Source organism: Dromiciops gliroides, chromosome 3 (genome assembly GCF_019393635.1).
Source record: "Dromiciops gliroides isolate mDroGli1 chromosome 3, mDroGli1.pri, whole genome shotgun sequence".
NCBI classification, from domain to species: Eukaryota; Metazoa; Chordata; class Mammalia; order Microbiotheria; family Microbiotheriidae; genus Dromiciops; species Dromiciops gliroides.
Window position 1 is genome coordinate 181,864,175 of NC_057863.1, and position 24,308 is coordinate 181,888,482.

At 37.5% G+C, this 24,308-nt stretch overlaps 1 protein-coding gene across 1 annotated transcript in view; it reads right to left on the bottom strand.

The window, feature by feature from the left end:
• Positions 1 to 3,660: 3,660 nt before the first annotated feature.
• Positions 3,661 to 24,308, bottom strand: part of LOC122749576 (sulfotransferase 1C2-like) — a 30,566-nt gene continuing 9,918 nt past the window's right edge. The window contains exons 5-7 of the mRNA XM_043996009.1: positions 4,701 to 4,795; positions 4,118 to 4,298; positions 3,661 to 3,883 (exon numbers count right to left, since the gene is read on the bottom strand). Of these exons, the coding sequence (XP_043851944.1) occupies positions 3,771 to 3,883; positions 4,118 to 4,298; positions 4,701 to 4,795 (389 nt within the window). The 3' untranslated portion in view covers positions 3,661 to 3,770. The remainder of the gene's footprint in view (positions 3,884 to 4,117; positions 4,299 to 4,700; positions 4,796 to 24,308) is intronic.

Consider the following 24,308-nt stretch of genomic DNA (forward strand, 5'->3'; position numbering starts at 1 on the left):
TCTGTTCTCTAAACCATTCTTGGAATGTCCATAACATTGATCTACCCGATGGTAAAAACACAGTATTCTCAAAATACAACATGAATAGATGGATGCTGGTTATTGTTTTGAGGTTCACAATATCATAATAGTTTTCATAATCTTACTGTGAATTGCAAACCATCTCATACCTCCCAGGAAGGGAAGGAAAGGACAGGATTTAGAAGGGGAAGGTACAACTAGGGGAGGGCATGGCAGGGTAATTGTGTTGTGAGATCAAGAAGGAGGTAACTGTTGCTAAGATCCCTAATGAGGGTGCTTACCTCTCACTGTTTCTGAGGCTGTTCATTCTGATATGGAATTTCATACATGGACACAGTGTGACTGTTACTTTAGACATGAATATGTTCACAGAAAAGAGATATGGAGGGGCAGCCAGGTGGTGTAGTGGATAAAGCACCGGCCCTGGATTCAGGAGGACCTGAGTTCAAATCTGGCCTCAGAGACTTGACACTTACTAGCTGTGTGACCCTGGGTAAGTCACTTAGCCCTTATTGCTCAGCCCCAAACAGACAAAAAAAGAAAAGAAAAAGAAAAGAAACATGGAGAGCTTAATTTTCATTCAGGTTGGCCGCTCTGGGGAGTCTGGTTATTTGGGTTACTTTGTCCATGTTTCTCTGTTTGTGTTTATGAGTTGTATATGTTTCTGGTAAAAGTACTATGCATTGGCCTGTGCTGCAAATGTTTTGTGGCTTTAGGTGAGATTTTTTGATACTGATTTTTAATCTGCTTAATTTCTTCTTATTATTATATCCCTTCTCTTGGTTTAAGAAGACCTACTTTACTTTTCCACTTCTTCCTTTATTTCCTCTCATATTTTTAAATTTTTGCTTATTTAATTTCTTCCTTTTAATTTTTTCAGCATGTCTACTATCCATTTGATTTGTTGTTGTTTAATCATTTTCGGTCATGTTCAAGTCTTCATGACCTCATATGGGTTTTTCTTGACAAAGATATGGGAGTGGTTTTCCACTTCCCCCTCCAGCTCAATTTTACAGATGAGGAACTGAGGCAAACAAGATTAACTGACTTGCCCAATATCACACAGCTAGTAAGTGTCTGAGGCCAGGTTAGAACTCAGAAAGATGGTCTTTCAGATTCTAAGCTCAGTGCTTTACCCATTCCTGATTTTTTTTCTGTAGAGGATGACATTTACACTTGAAATGACAGAACAACAATCACTAATAGGGAATTGATATACAAAATAAGTAAGAGAGTACTTCATTGACCTTGATGAATTCAAGTAAACTGGCTGAAAAGAACTTGTATCTACAGGGCAGTTAGGTAGTGCAGTGGATAAAGCACCTGCCCTGGATTCAGGAGGACCTGAGTTCAAATCTGGCCTCAGACACTTGACACTTACTAGTTGTGTGACCTTGGGAAAATCACTTAACCCTCATTGCACTGCAAAAAAACCCAACACCCCCAAAAAACCCAACAACCCCCAAAACCCTTGTATCTAATAGGGTTGGGGTTGGCCAGCGAAAGAGGAAGTTTCTACATTGGAAAGTATGGCCATGGATAAGAAAATTGGCGCAAGACTGGATATTTTATCAGAGGTAATATTTTCTCAATATATCTTTCATGTACTCATAAACACACCCAGTAACTATTTGAAAATACAGTGATAGAGTAGAAACAGAAGGTTAGGGAAGGGTCCTTGACCCCTGCCTAGACATTCCTCCTCCAAATTTACCCTCTGCTCATAGGAAACACAAAGCCATAAAGCACAATTACATTTAGCAATCTAGCATCTTTTACTCAAGCAATCATAGTAGAACTGCCTGAGGGAAGAGAACAATCCTGCCTTATTAATATAAAGATTCATATTATTGTATCTCATAAGTTTGTATTTTTAGAATTATAGAAAAAAATCCAGAGGAATGTTCTTATGTTGATATCACCCAGGTTTAAGTCCTATATAGATTAAGTTCTGACCCATTGAATTCATTACCTGGCCTGGGGATGAAAATAGTTAGAAATCCACCTTCTCAGCCCAGTCCTTCTTGATCCCTGCCCCTCCTGAAAGTGTCACCTAGTCAGGCCTTGAATATGTTGCTATCCTCTGTTCCTGCTATTCTATGAATTTAAGTGGCCTATAAGCACCTTGATAGCATACACTGCCTTATATGTATGTTCCCCATAACTTAGCATAGAACCTTGCACATAACAGGTACTTAATGAATGTGTACTGAATGACTGATAGAACCGAGAGGATTTTTTTTGCTTCCCCCCAGCAAAAGGGGTTCCTCATTTCCTCAACTCAAACACCAATTAGATCACAAGGAATAAGTAACTTCATTCTCACTAGTAAACATGACCAGATCATTCCACCTGGTATATTTACTAGCAGCTCATGCTTAAGTCTGGGTCTACTTCTTCTGGAATGTAGCATGACAGAGTGGAAAGAGTTCTGGCCTTGGACTCAGAGGAACTAGAAAATATTCTACCACATGCTATCTATATGACCTTGAGCAAATAACGTAATCCCATCTAAACCTCAGTTTCTGCTTTCATAAAATAAGGGGGTTGGGGCAAGACATTAATAGATAAAAGCATAGATGGAAAAGAGAGTAATAATTTTTTAATTGGCTGAACAGGCAGTAAGTAGTAGAGTTTGGATTAAAATTCTGATTTTCTTGAATAAAAAGACAATATTCTTGCTATTACACAAATAAACTCTTCAGCAACATTTTAGTATCTGATTAAAATTAGACCAGTATTGCATGTATAGACTTTTTTCATTTCATGGATATTTCTATTTAGTAACTGTACTAATATGTATAATTATACTCATGATAGTATTATTTTTTAGGCTAGGAAGTTGAGGCACAAAGATGATAATTGACTTGATGAAATATATTGGGGGAACAATAAGAAGATAGTTCTTGGTCTTAAAACCATGGTGCTTAGGGGCAGCTAGGTGGCGCAGTGGATAGAGCACCGGCCCTGGAGTCAGTAGTACCTGAGTTCAAATCCGGCCTCAGACACATAACACTTACTAGCTGTGTGACCCTGGGCAAGTCACTTAACCCCAATTGCCTCACTAAAAAAAAAAAAAAAAAACAAACCATGGTGCTTTGCTTAGTTTAATAAGACAAGTTCATTCACAAAGGCAGAGACACTAGGTACTATTAATTATTATTATTAGAATTTTATATTGACCACAATAGTTATTGGAGACCAATTCTACCACTAGATTATACAGTTAGAGCCTGCTTTCTTAGCTTCTATTGTTTGGTGGCTATTAAGAATGGATTTATAGGGGGCAGCTAGATGGCGCAGTGGTTAAAGCACCGGCCCTGGATTCAGGAGTACCTGAGTTCAAATCCGGCCTCAGACACTTGACACTTACTAGCTGTGTGACTCTGGGCAAGTCACTTAACCCCCATTGCCTAAAAAAAAAAAAAAAAAAAAAAAAAAAGAATGGATTTATAGAGGGCAGCTAGGTGGTGCAGTGGATAAAACACTGGCGTTAGATTGAGGAGGACCTGAGTTCAAATCCTACCTCAGACACTTGACTCTTATTAGCTATGTGACTTTGGGTAAGTCACTGAATTCTCTCTGCCCAAGAAAAAGAAAAAAGAAAAAAAAATGAATTTATGAGGATAAAATGAGATAATATTTGCAGAGCACTTTGCCAACCTAAAAGTGCTATATAAATCATTATATTATCATTTTAATCACGATCATCATCATCATTGTCATTGTCATCACCACCCACACTATTGTCATATTTCCATGCGAAAGGTTAGAGAGGTTTCTTCCATCTTCTTCTTATAATCTTTGTCGAATTTCTCATTTTGAGCCACAGTGAAGTGGTTTTTCCAATCTCCAACAACTCCTATAAAAAGGAAGAGCCAAAGTTTTAGTTCTAACAACCTGCAATCCCTGTAAACTAGTAGGATGCCCTAGAGAAATTACTTTTATTTTATAACCAACTCTAAGTCATGTGACAAACAGATACTAGGCAACTAGAATATGTGACTTCATCACCACTGGAACCCTGAATTCTCTTGTAGGAAGGAATTTGTAAATTAAAGAGATGAACTGATAGAGAAATAAATCAAATACCCACCCTTTCTCATGAAAGGGGAAATGGATTGGTCCATGATAGTTTTGGGCACTGTAGAACGGTTTATCATGGGATTTTCTTTCATTTTTTCAAATGTTGTTTCCTGCACAATTTTATCCAGTATCACTTCATCCAGGTTCTTTCCCATGAACTTTATCACCTTCTGAATTTCACGCTTTGGATTCTGTGGTAGGAGAATATGCAAGATGAGAGATAAAATAAGGATTTGGAAATGTCTGTGGTCGGGGCAACACATTCATTGATAAAACGATAGATGGGAAATAATTTTGTATGGGCCTTACAAGATTATGAGCCCTATGAGTGAAGGGACTAGGTTTTATTTCATCTTTAATTTCTCTTTCAGAGTATAGCACATAGTAGCTGTTTGATAAATGTTGAAGTAGAGGAGAATGGAGGCCCACAAGGGTAGGATCTGAGGCCTGACTGATGAATTGCTAGGAAACACAAATACCCATTCCTTTATAATCCCTTAACTAGGAGTATAAACATGATTCATTCTCTGCTTCTCAGAACTTGTCAGCAAAGATCCTCAATAAGAGGCTGTACATCTGAATTTCCCACTTACCTCTTTTATGTCCTCATAAAAAAGGAAGAGAATCTGGTGTTTGTCTTTTGCCTTCCACCATCCTTTAACATGGTCATACCAGGGACCACAGCTCACTAAAATAGACAGAAAGGAAACACAAAGATCTAAGAGTGAGGATGCATATGAACTTACATATAGGCAACATTGACTTATTTTACATTCTGATATGGTGTGCCACTCAAAGGGAGTCTGGGCCACTTGGGGATCCCAATTTTCAGCTTGAAGTTCCCAGGGGTCAATAGAAACTGAAAAAAGGGGTTGAATTGAAGATAGCAGAGACCTGACCAAGTAGATGATTCTTTCACTTTCTGTTTGGAGGCAGTGAACTATAGTTCTCAAGCACTCATCTAACTCTGAAATCTAGACTAAGTGGGGAAGCAGAGGAATAAACTATGAAGGCCAGAGGATAGATAAGTGTAGTGTTGAGATATCAACTTACTAAGTAAGAGTTAAAAGTAAGTAAGAGACAAACCAAGACTAGAGTAGTAAATGAACATAAAACCAGATTAGAAGATAAGCCATTCGGAATAGCTTACATTTATATCAAGCTTTCAAGTTTGCAAAAGTGCTTTCCATACATTAACTTATATGATCCAACAACTCTTTTTGAGGTAGAGGCAGTTATTATGCCCATTTTATAGATGAACAATCTGAGCCTCAGACATGTTAAATGATTTCAGTTCTCACAGCTAAGGAAATATCTGAGTGAGAGTCAACAAAATCTTTTTTCACTCTAAGTCCAGTATTTTGTCCACTATGCCACTCTGCTTAGGACAGTTAGATGGTGTAGTGCACAGAGTTGCTGGGCCTGAGTCAGGAAGACTCATCTTTCTGAGTTTAAATCTGGTCTCAGACACTTACTAGCTCTGTTACCTTGGGCAAGGCTTTTTTTTTTTTTTTTTTTGCAGGGCAATGGGGGTTAAGTGACTTGCCCAGGGTCACACAGCTAGTAAGTGTCAAGTGTCTGAGGCCGGATTTCAACTCAGGTACTCCTGAATCCAGGGCCGGTGCTTTATCCACTGTGCCACCTAGCCACCCCTTGGGCAAGGCTTTTAATCCAGTTTAGCTCAGTTTTCTCCTCTGTAAAAAGAACTGGAGAAGGAAATGGCAAATCACTTCAGTATTTTAGCCAAGAAAAATCACAAATGGGGTCATGAAAAGTTGGATACAACAGAAAAACAACTGAAAATGCCTTAGAAAAATTTAATTGCTTTCATTTCTTTGTCCAGGAAGGACAGAGGTAATTAGAAGAAAAAGTGTAATCACAGGGAAAATGAACATAAGATTTGTATACCCTATTGCCACAAGAAGACTGATAAGAGTATTGGAAAATGCTGACATTTGTCACGTAGGCAGTTTCAATATTTCCTAAGAAGATGGTTTAATTTTAGATACTTTTAATTAGTATGGTATATAAGCATTCAAGCTCTGTAGGGGTATAAAAACCCGTTGATTCTGTAACTCAATGTTTTTCAGATCCAACCCCTGACTGACTGGCTTTATTGTGAGATAGGCCCTTTCTCAATAAACTTACGTTCTATGGCTTGGAAACTTTCTGTTTCTTTTCTTTTGTTGGACTTAGAAATTTTTGCGACAATTTTGGTGATTCTGCTGTAATTCTGTCCTTTGGGTTCCTCCTTTTCAATGTGGGACTCTGTCTGAGCTCAACCCTGGGGACATTTCCCCTCAGTTCCTTCTTGAAAGAGAGACACCCGAAGGCAGAATTCTCACTGGACTGGACCTCCAAGCTTGTGAGTATTTTCAATCTGCAGATTGATATACTCATTTCTTTCTTTACTTTTCTTTTTCTCTACCTTCTGATACTAAGTATTTTTAAAATTGGGTTTAAAAATTAGAAAGCTAGCTGCAAATTACTTGTGGTTCCTAGCTTTCAGTTTTGGATTTTTTTTTTTTTTGTGAGGCAGTTGGGGTTAAGTGACTTGCCCAGGGTCACACAGCTAGTAAGTGTTAAGTGTCTGAGGTCGGATTTGAACTCAGGTCCTCCTGACTCCAGAGCCAGTGCTCTATCCACTGTGCCACCTAGCTGCCCCTAGCTTTCAGTTTTAAAAAGAACTTCTGCTTTTTGCACAGATCACTAGAGCTGAGAAATTTCTCTGTGAAACTGCATAATACTTGACTTTCAGTTAGATGGAGAATCATTTATGATGTTAAGGGCTAAAATTCTAGCTAAACTGTCTAAAATATCTAATGAGTGGTCGCCAATCAATTACAAGCTTTAGCAAGAGTTAGACTTTTAAGCATTTATTAAGGAGAATAAGAATTTGGTAAAGAGAGAGAGAAAGGCCTAGATTCCTATCTATTAAAGGGAGAGCACATTTCTAGCTCCCTTCTCCGCCAGCGTCCTCAGGAAAGAGCCCCAGAGTCAGCCCAGTCTCTTCCTTCCTCCTCCCACTCGTCCGCGTCACTTCTTCCAGCCAAAGAAAAGACTCCTGGTCTTGCCCTCAAAGATCTTCGCTTCATGGGCAGAACTCTTCTACAGTAAGTATCCAGCAGGTGGCGTTATTCCAATCGTTACAATGATTTTAGCTTTTAAAAATATAAGGCCTATCTCAATTAACAAAATAGGACCCTCTGAAGATAGGCTTAGGTGGGAAAGTGATACATTCTGTGAAAATGTTCGGAAGACTGTTTGAGAGGGGTGTGTATATGTGTGTGTGTGTGTGAGTGTGATGTGTCCAAGAGGCACAGAGCGAGTGAGGAGTCCTGAGTACTTGGTTCTGAACTCCCGTAAGGGACTTCGCCAGAAAACGGATGAAGTGAAAAGTGATTTGCCTGGGCCAATAGTCCACCTCATGGTGACTTCATATGGCATAACAGCAGGGTTTGCTCCTGGACGACTACGCAGGCTGCCTTCAGCTAAGAAGCACCAGCAAGCTCCCCTCTGGGGACATGAGTGGACTGGCATTTGTCTGAATTTGTCTGTCCCCCCTGCCCTTGTGTGTGTGTGGCTAAAATTGTAAAATTGCTCTAGGAGAATAGAAAAAGGTGTTTAGGGGGCCTTAGATCTGGGTTAGTTAGGCTAACCATCGTGAGTAACATAATTGAGATTAGGCCCATCTACCAGAGTGTGTGCTGTAAGGTTTTAACCTTTGTCTTAGAGTCAAGGTATCTGATTTTGTTTGCCTAGTACAGCAGATCCTGGACTCCACTCTATGTGTGTACACCATGGGAACTAGGCTAAGTAAGTATTGATTCTTTAAGATTCTCCTTTAGGTAGATTTTTTTTTAATAAAGGGACAAAGGAGAACTAACTGTAGGCAAAGAAATTAATAGAGAAACTGTCATATGTTGTTTTTAATTGGTTTAAAAACCTAAGGAACCACTGGAAAATTTTTTTTGAAACTTTTAATCTTTATATTCTAGACAAGTTAGAAAACTTCTTAAAAAACAGGAAAATTGGAAATAGAATATTTACTTTGTTGAACATTGTTATCTACTATGATTTTTGAAGAAATTGTTACTCTTTATCTAGTAGTAAATATACTATCAGGTCTTCCTTCTTATTATACACCTAAGGATGAAGACTGGGCATGCCCTAATATGTATCAGAATGCCCTGACATGTCCTAACCTGATGGAGACATTCCCTCAGTCTCTATGGTTTTCTTTAATAGCAGACCTGAAACAATTAAGAGATTCTATAGATGATTTAATTAGTAGAATAGAGATTTTCTTAGAAAGACCAGAGAATTATAGTAAGTTTCAAGAGACAACACAGGAAAAAGATGAGACCTCTAAGAGGTTTTATGATAAATTATGTAAGAATATTAGAAGATTTGCTAGACTGGACCCTACAAATCCTAGGGATGCTAGAATGATAAATACTGCTTTTGTGAATCAGTTTCTTCCAAATATTAAAGAGTATTTTTTGAAATATTGCCCTGGATGGCATGAAAAAGAATGTTGAGGAGCTAAAAGCAATTGCTCAATATGTGTTTGAGGAAAAAGACAAGGGAGAAAGATATAGTCAGAAACCTAAAGCTGTTTTTACCACCATCTAACAGGTGCCTACAGGGAGAAAGAACAGGAGAAAAATTTACTGCTTTTATCGTAGAAAAGTAGGACATTTAGCTAAAGACTGTTTTAAGAAGAAAAGACATCATTGCACATGTATAACCTATATAAAATTGCTTGCCATCTCAGGGAGATGGAAGGGAAGAAGGAGAGAATTTGGAACCTCAAATTTTTAATGAATGTTGAAATTATTTTACATGAAATTGCAAAAAATAAAAATATCATCCAAAGGGAAAAAAAGAAAAAAAAAGAAGAAAAGAGATCAAGAAAGAAAGAAACAAAAGAAAGAGCAGGGATTAGAGTAAGACAAGTCCATACATGCCTGAACAGATCTGAACAAGTCTGTTAATATGTTTGATGATTTGTTGACTTGATTGTTTGTTGCTTTAATTTCTTTTAACAGAGACCTTAAATTTCCTATTTTTGGGTAGAAAATTGTTCAGTGAATTGGAATTTGTATTCAGATTTGAAAATTGGTATTTATCCAGTAATCGTTTAAAAGTTTGATGAAGAGTTTAAAAATTGCATTGTGCATTTATATTTTATTATCAAAGGAGGGAACACTGACATCTCTTCTAAGCAAAAGTCTGATTTTGACAGTAAGTCCATCTGTTGTTTTGTTTAGAATTTTAGAATGTTTATGTAATTGTTTTTTATTTTTGTTATGCCTAACCCAGTCATTACTGTGACTGTTATTTCTTGTGATGCCACCTGTTTTTTCAGGATTAGATTTATAAACCCTCAATCCCAGTATTTGTTTGCATTTACCTGGTTATCATTTTAAAACGTTCCACTTGACTCCTAACACAGAAACTTTAGACCAGGAACTGTCATTTGGTCCAAGAACTTTCAATGAGGACACAAGATCTAAGGCATCGTGAAAATCCTTGCTGCTTTCCTGCTTAAGATTTACTGCTGTGTCTACTGACATTTTGTGGTCAGCTTCACTTCCACTAATTTTGAGTACACAGGCAGCTGAACTCATAGCCTTAACAAAATCCTGTCACTTAGATAGGATTTTTAACTTCATCAGTGAAAGAGATATCCCATTCTGACTTGATCAGACTTGCTTGAAGCTATTCAACTACCTAGGACTTTAATCCATTGTTCAGCTCATAAACTGATGTAGCTTCAAAGACAGCAGTCAGTAAAGGTCCTATTTTCTAAATCTTAGTGGCCAGACCTTAATTATATAGACAAGGGAATGGAAACCTGGATACTAGGTATAATGCTAAACAGATATGAGTTTGGGTAAGTGAGGAAACCAGGTCTCCCTGGTGGTTCATTCAAGAGATCATTATGGTGCACAGGCAATCACAGATACAATACTTGGCAATAATTGGCTTCATATATTACAATAAGTGGTTTTGTTTTGAAGATTTAGTTTTCAATCAAAGGAAGGTGTTCATTCTCTAACATATTTTTTTATTTGAGTCATTATCAATTGGTTTTATAATTTTACCAAAGGCTAGATATTCTAACTACTATTGATTAATTGAAAGCTTTCATTATAACCTTTGTAGCCAAAATAATTATGAGAGAAATTGTCCCTAGATATGGCTCTACTGCTAACATTGTTTTAGATAAAAGTTCTTATTTTTTTACAGTACTTTCTAAAGTCCATGTAAATTTAGGAATTGTACCAAAATTTTGTTACATTCTCAATCTTTTGGATAAGTACTTTATATGTATGAGGAAATAAACCTTTTTTTTTTTTTTTTGGTGATGCCCAAGGTCACACAGCTAGTAAGTGTCAAATGTCTGAGGCTGGATTTGAACTCAGGTCCTCCTGAATTCAGGGCTGGTGCTTTATCCACTGTGCCACCTAGCTGCCCCCCAAATTAACCTTTTGATTAGAAAATTATGTCAAGAGATTCATCTGCAATAACCTAATGTATTCCCTCTAGCTCTGTTTCATCTGAAGAATAGGCCTTGAGGAGATTGTTATATTTCTCCTTAGAAGATGTTTTGTCACCCTCCCTTGAAAACAAGACCATTTGTGGCTTGTATGCACCTCTATGTTGAAGGGCAGTTTATCAATGCCTAACTAATTGAACATATAAGAGATTTACAAAATAGTCTCAAGGAATTGCAAATTGTTAGAGCATTATTTCAATCTGATTCTATTGATTTTTTTCCTTGATTTTTGATTTGGTGATTTTGTATAAATAATAATTTTTAAAGTTGTTGCATACTCTTACTATCTTGAAAGGTGTTGAGCTAGTTTTAATATTACATGATCTGATTCCTCATTGGGGGGGGGGCTGTAATTGGTTTCTTTGAATTTTTGTCACCTGATGAGGTGACACCTGAGGCAGCACCTACTTCTTTTTTTGTTTTGTTTTTTGGGAGGCAATGGGGGTTAAGTGACTTGCCCAGGGTCACACAGCTGGTAAGTGTTAAGTGTCTGAGGCCAGATTTGGACTCAGGTCCTCCTGACTCCAGGGCTGGTGCTCTATCTACTGTGCCACCTAGCTGCCCTGAGCACCTACTTCTTTATATATATTGCCTGAGCTCTCCCACTTTTCCCTTGGATACCATGTTAAGTGAAGCCTCTAAACAGATTCTGGAGCTATAGAACCTCCTAAAAGGCAATCTTTTGGCTTAAGATAACCTAGAAGGACTTCAGGAAAAATTTGTTTACCTGGGCAAAGGGGGAGCACAGCTCAGTGCAGAGGGTGTCCCAGCAAGCCTGTGGAAGACTCTTAGCCACAGCACAGATCAACAGCTGAGGACCCTTGGTCCTACATCAGCAAGCTAATGGCACAGCAGGCCAGTTGTGAGGTCCCCAGCTTCAAATAAGAAGGTAATTTGCCATCTGGGATATCCAGTATATATAAGGGATAGGATAAATATACTAGATTTTGAGTCGAACAATTCAAATGCCATTACTGAGTCTAACAATTCAATTGTCACTGGAAATTGTTCTGCTTTGCCTGCAATTTTACATAAAGGGGTCACACCCACTTTATGATTTTGTTATTATTAATTTATTTCATTGTATTTTTTATGTGCCTTGGGATTTTTTGGGCAGTTATTAGAAGAGGATTTTCCCAAATCCAAGATATAGCAAGGCAGTTTTTGATATAGTAGCCACTGAGCCTTCAGAATTGATTGTTTATACATAAAGGGAACCTTATTCTATATTGCAGGTTGTTGAGCAAAATGGTACTGCTTTTACAACTAGAATGTGTGTAGATGTTGCCACACTGACCAGTGATTCTGGTGATACTTATTGACAGTTTAGATAGTAGTGCTGATGATGACCAAAAGCAATTCCTATTACTCCTGTATTTGAGATATCTTTTGTAATGAGGGTTTTAAATCAGATAGTTTATAATCCCATTTTTATTTTGACATTTATTTTACTACTGATCTTGGGATATTTCGGTGCACCTTGGGAAGGCCTACCTTCTTTTGTACACTGTAATGATGTTTGTTTTCCTAGAATGCACTATGGGCTATATTGTCATCCTAGGTAGATAGACCAGACTAGAGAAAAGAGTAACATTACAGAGAAGACTTTTAAAATAACACATGAGTGGATTAAGAATAATCATATTATCAGATTACATAATACTATGGCGTATAAATTATACCAGGCTAATCAGATAGGCCCACAAGGATGTTGGATTTACCAGAAAATTTCATCAATACAGTTTCCAGAGATGGTCAGTGGTACCTGTAAGTTTTAAAGATTCTATACTCCCAATAGTAGGATTGAATTTGTCTTGTTTTGGCCCATTTGCCCCATATTTGTTTCTACTTTAGTAGATTTGAATATAAGGTACTTTGTACAGTTTTCTACATTTCTGTATGCTTTGGGTAGATTTGATTCTGTGATGAATCTTGGAGTTTCTTATATTTTAGTTTAAATTTATGGCACAAATACTTATATGAATAAGATTTGAACTTTTCTTTGTGTTATGGAATGCCTTCTATGGTAGCTGCTATAGCTGTTTCTCCTCCTACTATTGGGTGTAATGTGACCTGCTTTCTTTGTGTTACTAGCAAAGTGAGATTATGTATTTCATTCTCTTAAAGTTGCTTTTCTTGTTATCCTTGAGATGCCTTGAGACTATATCCTTTAATTTTTGAAAATTTGATGATGCAATACTCCCACAGTAATAGCTGAGTTTCAAATATAGAGAACTTCCTCTTTTACTAGAAGAGTCAGTCAGAAAAGTAAATAATTTTGAGAGAGTTTATCAATGTAGACTAATCCTCTGTCTCCCAGAAGATATTTTCAGTTGTATTTTTTGCAAATTTTCTTAGTTGTGCTCTTAGCAATTTTCATGAATTTATCATTTGAGATTTACTTGTCCTTATGAGGCAGTGCCCTATTCTGTTTATGTCTTAGAGAGTATGGTGTTAGTTTTGTTGTTATGGTTTAGTAAAAGGGTTTCCCTCCAGGAATCACTGCCCTATAAAGAGGGATAATAGATTTGTATTGGTATAAATTTATAATTGGTATTGGTATAAATTGAACTTTTGAAAATGAACTTTAAAAAAAATTTTTTTTTGAAGTAAGAATAACTTCAAGAGTTCAATTTGGTATGAAAATGGGTGCTGTCTATCAAGGCTACCAGCCAATCAACTTGAGGAGCCTCCTATGGTCTGGGAGGAGACAGGAAGGAGGAAAGGGAGCCTGCACGGAGAGCTCTGGGGCTTTTTGGGTTCCTGACTGGATGGTGGTGGCGGCAGAGGACTTCACAGGAAATTTGAGGAAAGATAGGAATGCCAGGCTGTTGGAATTCTGTTCTCAATCTTTTTCTTTCTATTTTCCAATAAACCCTTAAAAACCTAAACTTGTTTTATCAGTGATCTTAGTCAGTTTCCCCCAAAACTGGGGGAACAGATTAGAATCCACATTTAGAATCTTAAATTACACAGTTTGGCTGACCACGAAGAGGAAAACCGAACGTTCATCTTCTGATCTTCTGATTGGGTAAGATTTCCCTCCCCTGTCCCTTTAAATTGGAAAGTACTATCAAGTATAGGCTGTTTTAAATTTCAAATGGATCTTTTAAACATCCTAAGTACCCCTTTTCTAGCTTTACCTTCACTAATCAGAGATGTTGGCCAGTTTGAATTTGAATATATTTTTATTACTCTTTTTGGTTTTGTGGGGCTTTGTGGTGTGGTATGGAGAATTTGGCATGCCCTAGATAATATTAGAATAAAGATGATTCCCCGGGATTCACCATTAGGAAAGCTACTTATGGATTGGAATGAGGGAAAACTTAGACTAAATAGAACCATGACCAGAGGAGAGCTTATCAGACTGTGTTTTATGTGGCATGAGGAATTACAGGAAGAATGGCCCAAATATGGGTCATTTGATCCCCAAACATTGAGGCATTTGCAAATAACCCTAAGTAGATGTCCACCTGAACGTTTACGTTATTGGAAAATCTGGGCCAGAGCAAGCGAAAATTATCATACTAAAAATATAAGACGAAGAAAATCCAGGCCCCAGTTTACATCTGAGTCTGCCTCCCAAGCTGAAACAATAAACTGGCAGAAAGACATGGCCTCCCAAACTGAAATGCCCAATAATACAACTCAATCCAAGGCCGTTCAGACTGAAATTCCAAATGATCCAACTCTTATTCCCTCGCCCTCTACTTCCTCCATGCCAAACAAACAAATAAATAAAGAAAGAAATGATTCCCCTGTAGAGGAGACAGAGAAAGTAAAAATTTTTCCCCTTCAAGAGATCCTCGCCCATGGTCAAAAAGGTACTATACGTAAGCTCAGACAATACACACCTTTTACACCCAAGGATTTGGCTTTATGGGGACAGAGCACTCCTAAATTTGATGAAGATCCCACATCAGTAATCAGGCAGTTTAGAGCAATTTTTAGAGCATATCAGCCCACTTGGAATGACGTTACTGACCTTATGGAAACAATATTGTCCCCAGGAGAAAGAGCAGATATAGTAGCTGCAGCAAACAGCCTGGAAGCCACGGGAAAGGTTGATATTGGGTGGCCTATTCAAGACCCTGACTGGGACCCCAATAACCCTAAGCATTTTGATATGTTGAAAGATGCAAGGGAAACATTGCTGAAGGCAATGGAATCCTGTATTAGAAAGACTGATAACTGGCAAAAATTTATAGATACAGTTCAGGGACCTGATGAGAGACCTAATAGATTTTATGACAGGCTGTGTAAGTATGCCAGGCAATATGCTAGACTAGACCCATTAGACAGTAGAGACGCCCATATTATCTGCTCTCATTTTGTAAACCAGTCCTTACCAGAAATTCGGAAATATTTTAAAAAGCAATGTCCTGGGTGGAATAGTTTGAGTCCTGACAGACTTAAAGAAATAGCAACATATATTTACGAAGGAAATGAGAGAGAAGAAAGGAACAGACAGGACATTTTAGCTCCAGTACAGGAAACAACAGGGCAGAGAAACTGGAAAATTGAAAATCGTTATCAACCCCCTAAATTTTGCGAGTACTGCAAAAAACAAGGATACTTCTTGAGGGAATGTAGAACTAGAAAACAAGACCTTAAGAGGACAATGACTGAGAGCCTTGAGGAATTCTTTGGGGGAAATTGAAATAATTTTGGAAACTTTTATCAGAAAGGAAACAACCGGAGTAATTATAGGCCTTATTACAGGCAGAATCAAAATGGATATAAATCTTTTCAGGGGGATACAAAGAGACAGTATCAGAATAACCATAGACCCTATCAGGGAGGAACAGAAGGACAGAACCAGAATCAGGGTAACCGTGGACTCCCTCAAAGGGGGGCACAGGATTGACAAGAGGAAGGGGAGGAATAGAACATAGATAATGAAAGCAACATATTCCCAGATCCAGATTTTTTGAATGCACTTGTGCCAGTCCATTCAACTCCCCAGAGTAATGAACCTCATGTGACCCTCAAAGTAGGGGACACGTATTATGACTGTTTGCTAGACACAGGAGCTTCTAAAGCAGTTTTAGTAAGCAAACCAGATGCTGGGTGTAGACCTGTAGGATTTTTGAATGTAGTAGGAGTTTCAGGAAAGAGCCAGAGAGTGGCAAAATTGAATCCTCGCATGGTATCTATGGGGCCCTTAACAGTGGAACATTCGTTCTTACTCATGCCTGATGCCCCTGTAAATTTATTAGGTCGTGATCTCCTTTGCAAGCTTAGAGCAACCATATCTTGTGCTTCAGATGGGGCTGTCTCCCTACAATTGCCAGAGGATACTGTTCATTTATTACCAATTTTACTTACAGAAGCTCAAGGAACAGTAGGGGAAGTATCCAAAATTCCCTCTGACATTCCTGAGTCTTTATGGGCCTCATCCCCTAATGAGGTGGGGCTCCTTAAGTCTCCAGTAGGTGGCATCATTCCAATCATTACAGAATATATTATGTAATTTGTTTGCAATTGTAATCATATTGAAGTATTCTGTTATATCCTTGGTCAACAAAACCAATTCACATTCTTTGATTATCATTATTATTCTAAATATTTAATCCATATGAGACTTGGATTATTGGAAGTTATTATTTACGAACTTTTGGGATTGATGATTTTATTACTCTGAGTCTGAATCCAGGTATGATCTTCAAGGAATCACGTTGAGCCAATGAGTCATGGTGCCAGCAACGCTAAGGGGTTCTACATCTATGGATTGAAGGTGGTCGAATTGTCGAGAGAAAGGTTGGAGGAACAACTTTTAGCAAGAGCTGAGGTAGGATTCTTCTGACTTGACTTCCCTAGATGTGACACATGGAGCAGAAAGATCCCACCTAGCTAAATCTGAGCCTGACTCAAATCACTTGGCTAGCTGTATAACTCTTGTTTGGAGTTGTCCTGGATATTGGGAAAGAATACCTTCCCTACTGTATAGTTTATCTCCCTAATCTTTTGTGGTAACTTCCAATGGTCTTGTCAGATGTCATATGAAGATTGACTTTAGCATTGACATCTGTTATTAGCTATGTTAGAGTTTTCCTTTCTCATAATGGTATGAGGATGATTAGGAAAATGATGCAAAGAGTGATGAAATCAGGATAAGAATTTTTTAGTTAAAGAATACACTTGTTAAAGAAAGATCTGTCAGTGTAACTTTTGATCTATTATGCCTTAAAAGGAACATCTATTCTTGTTAATGTTATTATTTGGATAGGATAAAGTTTAAATCATTTCAATAAGTTAATTGAATCCATTATATAACTAGAGTTAAAATAACAACTTTTATATAATTTTGTTTTGTTTATATTGGAGCTTGTGGTGCCATCAGTTCTGTTATTCTTATGTAAACTGTTTAGGTAATTTTATTAATGTTATGAAAAAAATTATCAAATAGCACATAGCACAACACATACTCATGTACAAGAGAGTACTATTTCTTGGTTGGACCCCTCTTTGTAGTTTTCATGAATAGTCTCATGATTCAAGAATGGAGGCTTATTGCAATTCATTTTAAAAATGGTTCTTAATTATATTAGGAATTTTTATTCTGTTAAAGTACTGGTGAATTGTTCTATCTCTGATTTTATACATATTACCTTGATTTCTGAGTGTATTTCCATAGAAATGAATTATTCCAAGATGTTACAACAGGAAGATTCTTTTGAGATCTGCAAAGATTTTAATCCTGGTGAATTTCATCTCACCTATAATATTTGGACTTTGTTGACACCTGATACTGGTGGGCTTCATCTCACCTGTACTGTGTGGACTTTATTCTTTCTTCTGGTGATGACAACACACCCATCAACCTAGGACCAGTATTGATACTTCTGCTTGGATTAGCAAGAACCAGTATCTAACACCTCTGCTTCTGAGTCATCATTAGAGCTTACTACATCCTTCAATGAAAGACTCTGAACTGAACTGAATATTTGAACATCATTGCTACAGTTTTGTTGTGTTTGATTTGTGACGAGAGCTTGTGAATTACTAGCAATAATTGTGCCACATTTGTTAAATATTATGGGAATCTCTAGGCTATTTAATTGTTGATCTTGCAGGTTTAAGGAAGGTGTTCAGGACTTTCTACAGTAATGTATTATCAAGCTTATGTTGATTATGGTCTACCATGTATAAAATGTTATTAATCATCATTTTATGGAAATATTATTTATCTTTGCTGTGTTTCTAATTATGTACCTGTGTAATAATCTGGATTATTCTAATGAGTAATAGTTATTAAGTTTGAATTTTGTTGTGTCTTATTAACTGTATTTCTATAAGTTGTACCCATTCACATTATTTTGTTTGTAAAATTTGAGTCGCAGTAGGGGAGTGCCCCTTCTGGATTTTGTCTTGCCCATAGAGGTCTTTCCTCTATTAATTGAATTGTATCTATCTTTTAGATTGTTAATGATCCAAGAGACAAATTTTAGCATTTGTCTTTGGATCAAATCTATCTATCATCTATAACCCTAGATAAAAAATTTATTTGTTGCACATCCTATTTCCAACTATAATAGGGTTCTATGTAGCCTTTCTTGATAAGAATAGAGTTATTTTTCCAGAACAGTTATGGTCAGTAGCATAAATATGGAAATTAAACCATAACAAATTGCTTCTGTTTCAGAAGAGTAAACATTGTGTATACATACAACTTTTCAAAGTTCTCACAAAGAAATGGAAGTTATTAGATCATCTAAAATATTTATCCTTTTCTAAATTTAATTTAAAAACTAAGTCCTTTTAGATAATACAATTGCCAAAATTTCAAAACTTCTATTTGATGAATTTGTTTAATTTGAATGTGAGAAAGCAATTAATTTAAATTTAATAACACATTTTCTCTCAGTCTTACACTATACATGGCCCAGAATGTAAATTATAAATTTTGGAAAGCCAAGAAAAGGCCTGGTAATCATGGTATTATAATAGGATTTTTTCCTTTGTGTCGTATTTTAATATAGTTCTAAATTTCCCAAAGGTCTACAGTTTCAACCTCAAACTAGGTTCTTCACCATTCTGACAGCTCATAGTATCTGGAAAATTTTATGTAATCTCATCTTAAATTTTCACTTGAAAATTTCATTTTACATCTCCTTGCTATATCCCAGTACTGTCTTGAATCAATGAATACCATTTGTTTCATAAATTGATTCCAAGTTCTTGCTCAATTCTTGCTCTATTTCCTGAATCTTCATGTCTTGGTTTACTATTAAGAATCAGCTGTAGTCCAGTAGGGAGAACTCTGAACTTAGAGTCTGAAGGGCCCAAATGGACTGATTTGTTACCTCATCTTGAGCAAGTCCTACAATTTCTCTGGTGTTCAGTTTTTTGCCCTATCTGTAAAATGAGAATCAACACTTTTACATAGCTGTTTGCATGTTGTCTCCCCCATTGGACTGTGAGTTTCTTCAGAGCAGGGACTTTCTTTTGCCTTTCTTAGTATTCCTAGTGCTTAGCACAATGGCTGGCACATACCAGGGGCTTAATAAAGGTTTACTGACTGGCTGACATTATTTTAAGGACAGTACTGCACAAAGTCCTTTTCTGGATTTGATTCCTACCAACAAGGAGGAGTCTAATGCTTGGGTGGAATTGATGGAAGTCTTATAGTCTTTCCAGCTCACAATCTGTGTAAAAGAACAATGTTAGGTAGAACCTGACACAAACCTTTGACTTTGGGAGAGCAGTTTTCAAAGGGTTCAGAGAAAGGATAGCTAGGATATGATGGACAATTAACTGAGAAACACGGTAAAACTGTTAATCATTTTGAAGACACAATGAGGAACACTTCTGATATTGAGGAAAAAGAGGAGTTATCTAAAGAGAACAATGTGTGGTGAAAGGGTGGACTTGCTGTGATAAATTGTTTCAAATAGTAATAAAAATAGCTAGCACTTTATATATGTTACCTCATTTTACTTCATAACAAACTTGTGAGGTAAACAGCATTATCTTCATTTTACAGATTTAGAAATTGAGACTGAGAGAAGTTAAGTAATTTGCCCAGGGTCATACCACTAGTAAATATCTGAGGCAGGTCTGGGAATTCAAGTCTTCCTGACTCCAGCTCCAGCACTCTATTTCCTGTGCACCTAGTAAGGGCATCTATGTATACATAGGATGGCACACTGAATATCCTTTTCAGCTACCTAGTTTCCTGTCTGTTATTGTCAAAGGTATATTTGTGTCCCCTGCTAAGAAAGCATTTGACCTTTCTGAGGTTGAATTGGCATCCTGGAAGTTGCCTCACAATTCATGGATCGTCTTTAAGTCATGTCAACCAATGGACTTGAATGCTACTAGCCAATTAGCTTGGAGCTGTGTGTGAGGACTGCCCCTCTCCCAGTCCCCACAGGGAGCTTCGAGTTGAACTGAGTCAGGCTCTTTCTCTTTGGAAGCATGATATGCTAGGTGAAGGCAGCTTTCTCTCTCTCTCTCGTAGATCTGAGCTAGGTTTTTCCATTCTTTTAGAGACACATGTTCTCTTTTTACTAACTTCTAATATACTTTAATAAATACTTAATGCCTAAACTGCTGCTGAAACTTCTAATTATAAGTAAATCCTAGATAGGTGATTTAGTTTTACTTGTCACAACAGAGACAGGGAGACAGAGAGAGACAGAAAGAGACACAGAGACAAAGATAGAGAAAAAGAGACAGAGACAGACACACAGAGAGACAGAAAAGAGGCAGAGACATACAGACAGACAGATACAGAGACACACAGAGAGAGAAAAATACAGAGCCATAGAGAGACACAAACAAAGAGACAGAGGCAGAGAGAGTAAGGTGGGTGCAAAAGGAACTCACCAACCAAATTAAAATTTTTAAAAGGTATGTATAGAGATGGAAGTAAGGAGTAGTGTCAATAGTGCTATTGCACAAAGGGTTTAAAAAAATTTTTTTTAAAATTTTTATAGTAAGGTTTTTTTGTTTTGTTTGTTTGTTTGTTTTTGTGGGGCAATGAGCATCAAGTGACTTGCCCAGGGTCACACAGCTAGTAAGTGTCCAGTGTCTGAGGTAAAATTTGAACTCAGGTCCTCCTGAATCCAGTGCCAATACTTTATCCACTGTGCCACCTAGCTGTCCCCAAAGGGTTGTTTTTAAAGCTCTATTGGGCCAAAGCTAAGAACCACACCACAGAAAGCTTGGTTGGTTGGTTGTTTAATAAGTAGGCTTGAGGTTATCTCCAGACCAGAGAACAGGCCAGGTGAGAGCAAAACTGGCCCTCCCTCAAACCAAAACACCTGGGAAGCTGGGAATAGGAGTGGGGCTGAGAAGCAGTCCCGCCCCCCCCCCCCCAGTGGAGAATTTAAAATCAATTAAAAGATGAGCAAACAAAGAAAGTTCAGAAGTATAGAAAGCTTTTTCAGCAACAAGGAAGATCAAGGTGCAGCCTCAGATGAAGAAATCAATCACAGGGCCCCTACATCCAAAGCTTCCCCAAAAAATATGAACTGGTCTCAGGCCATGGAAGCTCTGAAAAGGGACTTTGAAGAGAAAATAGGAGAGAAAGAAGGAAGATCTAGAGAGAGGTAGGAAAGAATGGAAAGAGAAATGAGAGCGATGTAGCAGTCATGAGAAAAAAGTCAACAGCTTGAAAAACCAAATGGAAAAGGAGATTAAAAAACTGTCTGATGAAAATAATTGCCTAAGAATTAGGATTGAACAAATGGAAGCTAGTGACCTTATGAGAAACCAAGACACAGTGAAGCAAATCCAATTGAATGAAAAAATAGAGGGCAATGTGAAATATCTCCTTAGAAAAACAGCTGACCTGGAAAATAAAACCAGGAGAGATAATTTGAAAATAATTGGACTACCTGAAAACCCTGACCAAAACAAGAGCTTAGAGACCATCCTCTAAGAGACTGTGAGGGAAAATTGCCCTGATATTCTAGAAGCAGAAGCTAAAATAGAAATTGAAAGAATCCACTGATCACCTCCTCAAAGAGATCCCAAAAGGAAAACCTCCAGGAATATTGTAGCCAGATTCCAGAACTCCCAGATCAAGGAGAAAATATTACAAGCAGCTAGAAAAAAGGAATTCAAATACTGTGTAGCTCCAATAAGGGTAAAGCAAGAATTAGGAACTTCTACATTACAGACCCGGAGGGCATGGAATATGATATTCCAGAGGACAAAGGAACTGGAATTACAGCCAAAAATCACATACCCATCAAAACTCAGTATAATTTTTCATAGGAAAAATGGAATTTCAATGAAAAAGAGGACTTTCAGGCATTTGTGATGAAAAGATCTGAACTGAATAGAAAATTTGACTTTCAAATACAAGATCCTGGAGAATAATAAAAAGGTAAACAGGAAAAAGAAATCATGAGGGACATTGAAAGATAAAACTGTTTACAGTCATACTTGAGAAAATAATACATAAGAACTTTTTCAGCAAGGAATATACAGAGGACACAGGTCTGAAAAGAATATGAAGGTATGGTATTTGTAAAGCATTTATTTTTTGTATATTCTTGTTCTTTGTGGAGCAAACAAGGTGGGTTGTCTGGTGTCTGGGGCCGGATTTGGACTCCAGGCCTCCTGGGCCCAGGGCTGGTGCTTTTTCCACTGTGCCATCTAGCTAACTCATGATGACATCTTTAAAATAAGGGTGAGGGGTAGGAAGAATAGACTGGGGGAGGGGGGAGGGGAGAGGTGGAATGGGGAGAAGTAGCTTATAGAAAGGAAACAAGAAAAAAGCCTATGGAGGGGAGGGGAAGAGGGGGAGTGAGTTAACTTCACTATCATCAGAATTGTCTCAAAGAGGGAATAACATACATACTCAAGTGGGTATAGTAATATATTTTTGCCCTGAGGAAAAGTGGGAGGAGAAGGAGATGGGGGGTGGGGAGAAGAGGGGAAGGAGGGAAGAGAAGTTTTGGGGAGGGAGCTGTAAAAAGCAAAACACTTTAGAGGGAGGTGAAGATGTTCTGCATAACACCACCTGTATGACACATATTGAATTGCTTGATTTCATAGGGAAAGTTGAGGAGGGAGGGAGGAAAAAAATTTAGAAAATAGAATCAGTTCAAAGGCCATAACCTCATCAGAGTGGGCTCAAGGAGGGAATAACACACACACATCTAACAGGAAAGAGTAATCTATTTTAACCCTTCAGGAAAGTAGGAAGGGAAGAGGATAAGGATGGAAGGGTGAATGAAGGGAGGGTAGAGTGGGGGAAGGGGCAGTTAGTAGCAAAACACTTATGAGGAGGATTAGGGCAAAATAAGGTAGACAATGGAATAAATATCATTGGAAGGGAATGGGATGGAGGGAAATAGTTACATTGATTGACTATAATGTCAAAATGTATGGTACCTACTCTGCTGGGCTATTATGAAGAAAATTCTCTGTCAAGTTCACGGTACTGTTAGCAGAAAAACCTGGAAATACACACATGAACTGAAGCAGAGAGAAATGTACTGTATACAAAATAACAGCATTAGTGTAAGATGATCTGCTGGGAAGCACATGGTTATTTTCAGCAAGGAAATGATCCAATATAACTCTGAAGAACCTAGGAAAATTGCAGTATATCTATAGAGAAAGAACTGATGGTATCTGAAAACAGACTGAAACACATTTTTTTTTTTGGACAATTCCTTAATCTGAAGTTTTGTTTTTATCTGTTTCCACTCACAACCTAGATAAGGTAGAATTGTTTGCCTTGACTACTCATGTATAACTTATGTTGAATTGCTTGAGTTCTTGGGGTGGGGGTGGGAGGGGAGGGAGGAAGAGAAGTTGGAACACAAAGTTAAAAAAAAATTTATGTCAAAATTTGCTTTTACATGTAATTTGGAAAATAAAAGTCTAAAATAAAATAAATAAAATAAAAAAAGCTCTATTTGGTGAAAAAGGATGTTCAAAGAGAGAATAGGACCAGTGCCCGGATGATGATGCAAGATAGAGATAGCAGAGTGGTTCAACTTTGCCCTTTCTTTGTCAAGGAGAATGAATTTTGAATTGGAAGGGAGAGAGCAATAATAGCTCATGGATGCTTGATACCTGATAACCACAAATTTACTGAGAACTGACTGATCCCCACCTACTCCTCCTTCCAAGGCCAACGAATTGCTTGAGGCTAAACAATCTTTGTCAATTCCAGATTCTTGATTGACTTCTATGGACCGCCCCCCAAGCAAACTATCTCTTCCCAATGATTCTCTACTTTACTCCCTGGATTTTATGTTATTATGTAACAGGACCCATTTACATTAAGTAGTTTCTATTGAGAATTAAATAGCTTTTACTCTTAACTCTTGGGCAGTCTTATAGTTCCCTTTGTTAAAGGTTCATTTATATTAAGTAGTTAAGTAGTTTCTATACATGACTCAAGAACAGTCTTTAGTTCCATTTGTTCTGTTACCCCATATAAACCCTGTCCACAGTTCCCATCTTTGGGTATTGCTAGCATCTTGCTTTGCAATACTACAAGCTATAATTCCTCTGTCCCATTAAAAACCTTATTTTCTCCTATATTGATTGTTTCCTTAATTTCCATGTTAACATTCCGTAGATAACTGTAGAGAAAGAAAAAACATACCCAACTTCTCTGGATGAATTCTAGTCACAGGGACAAGAGGAACATCATCTTTGAATT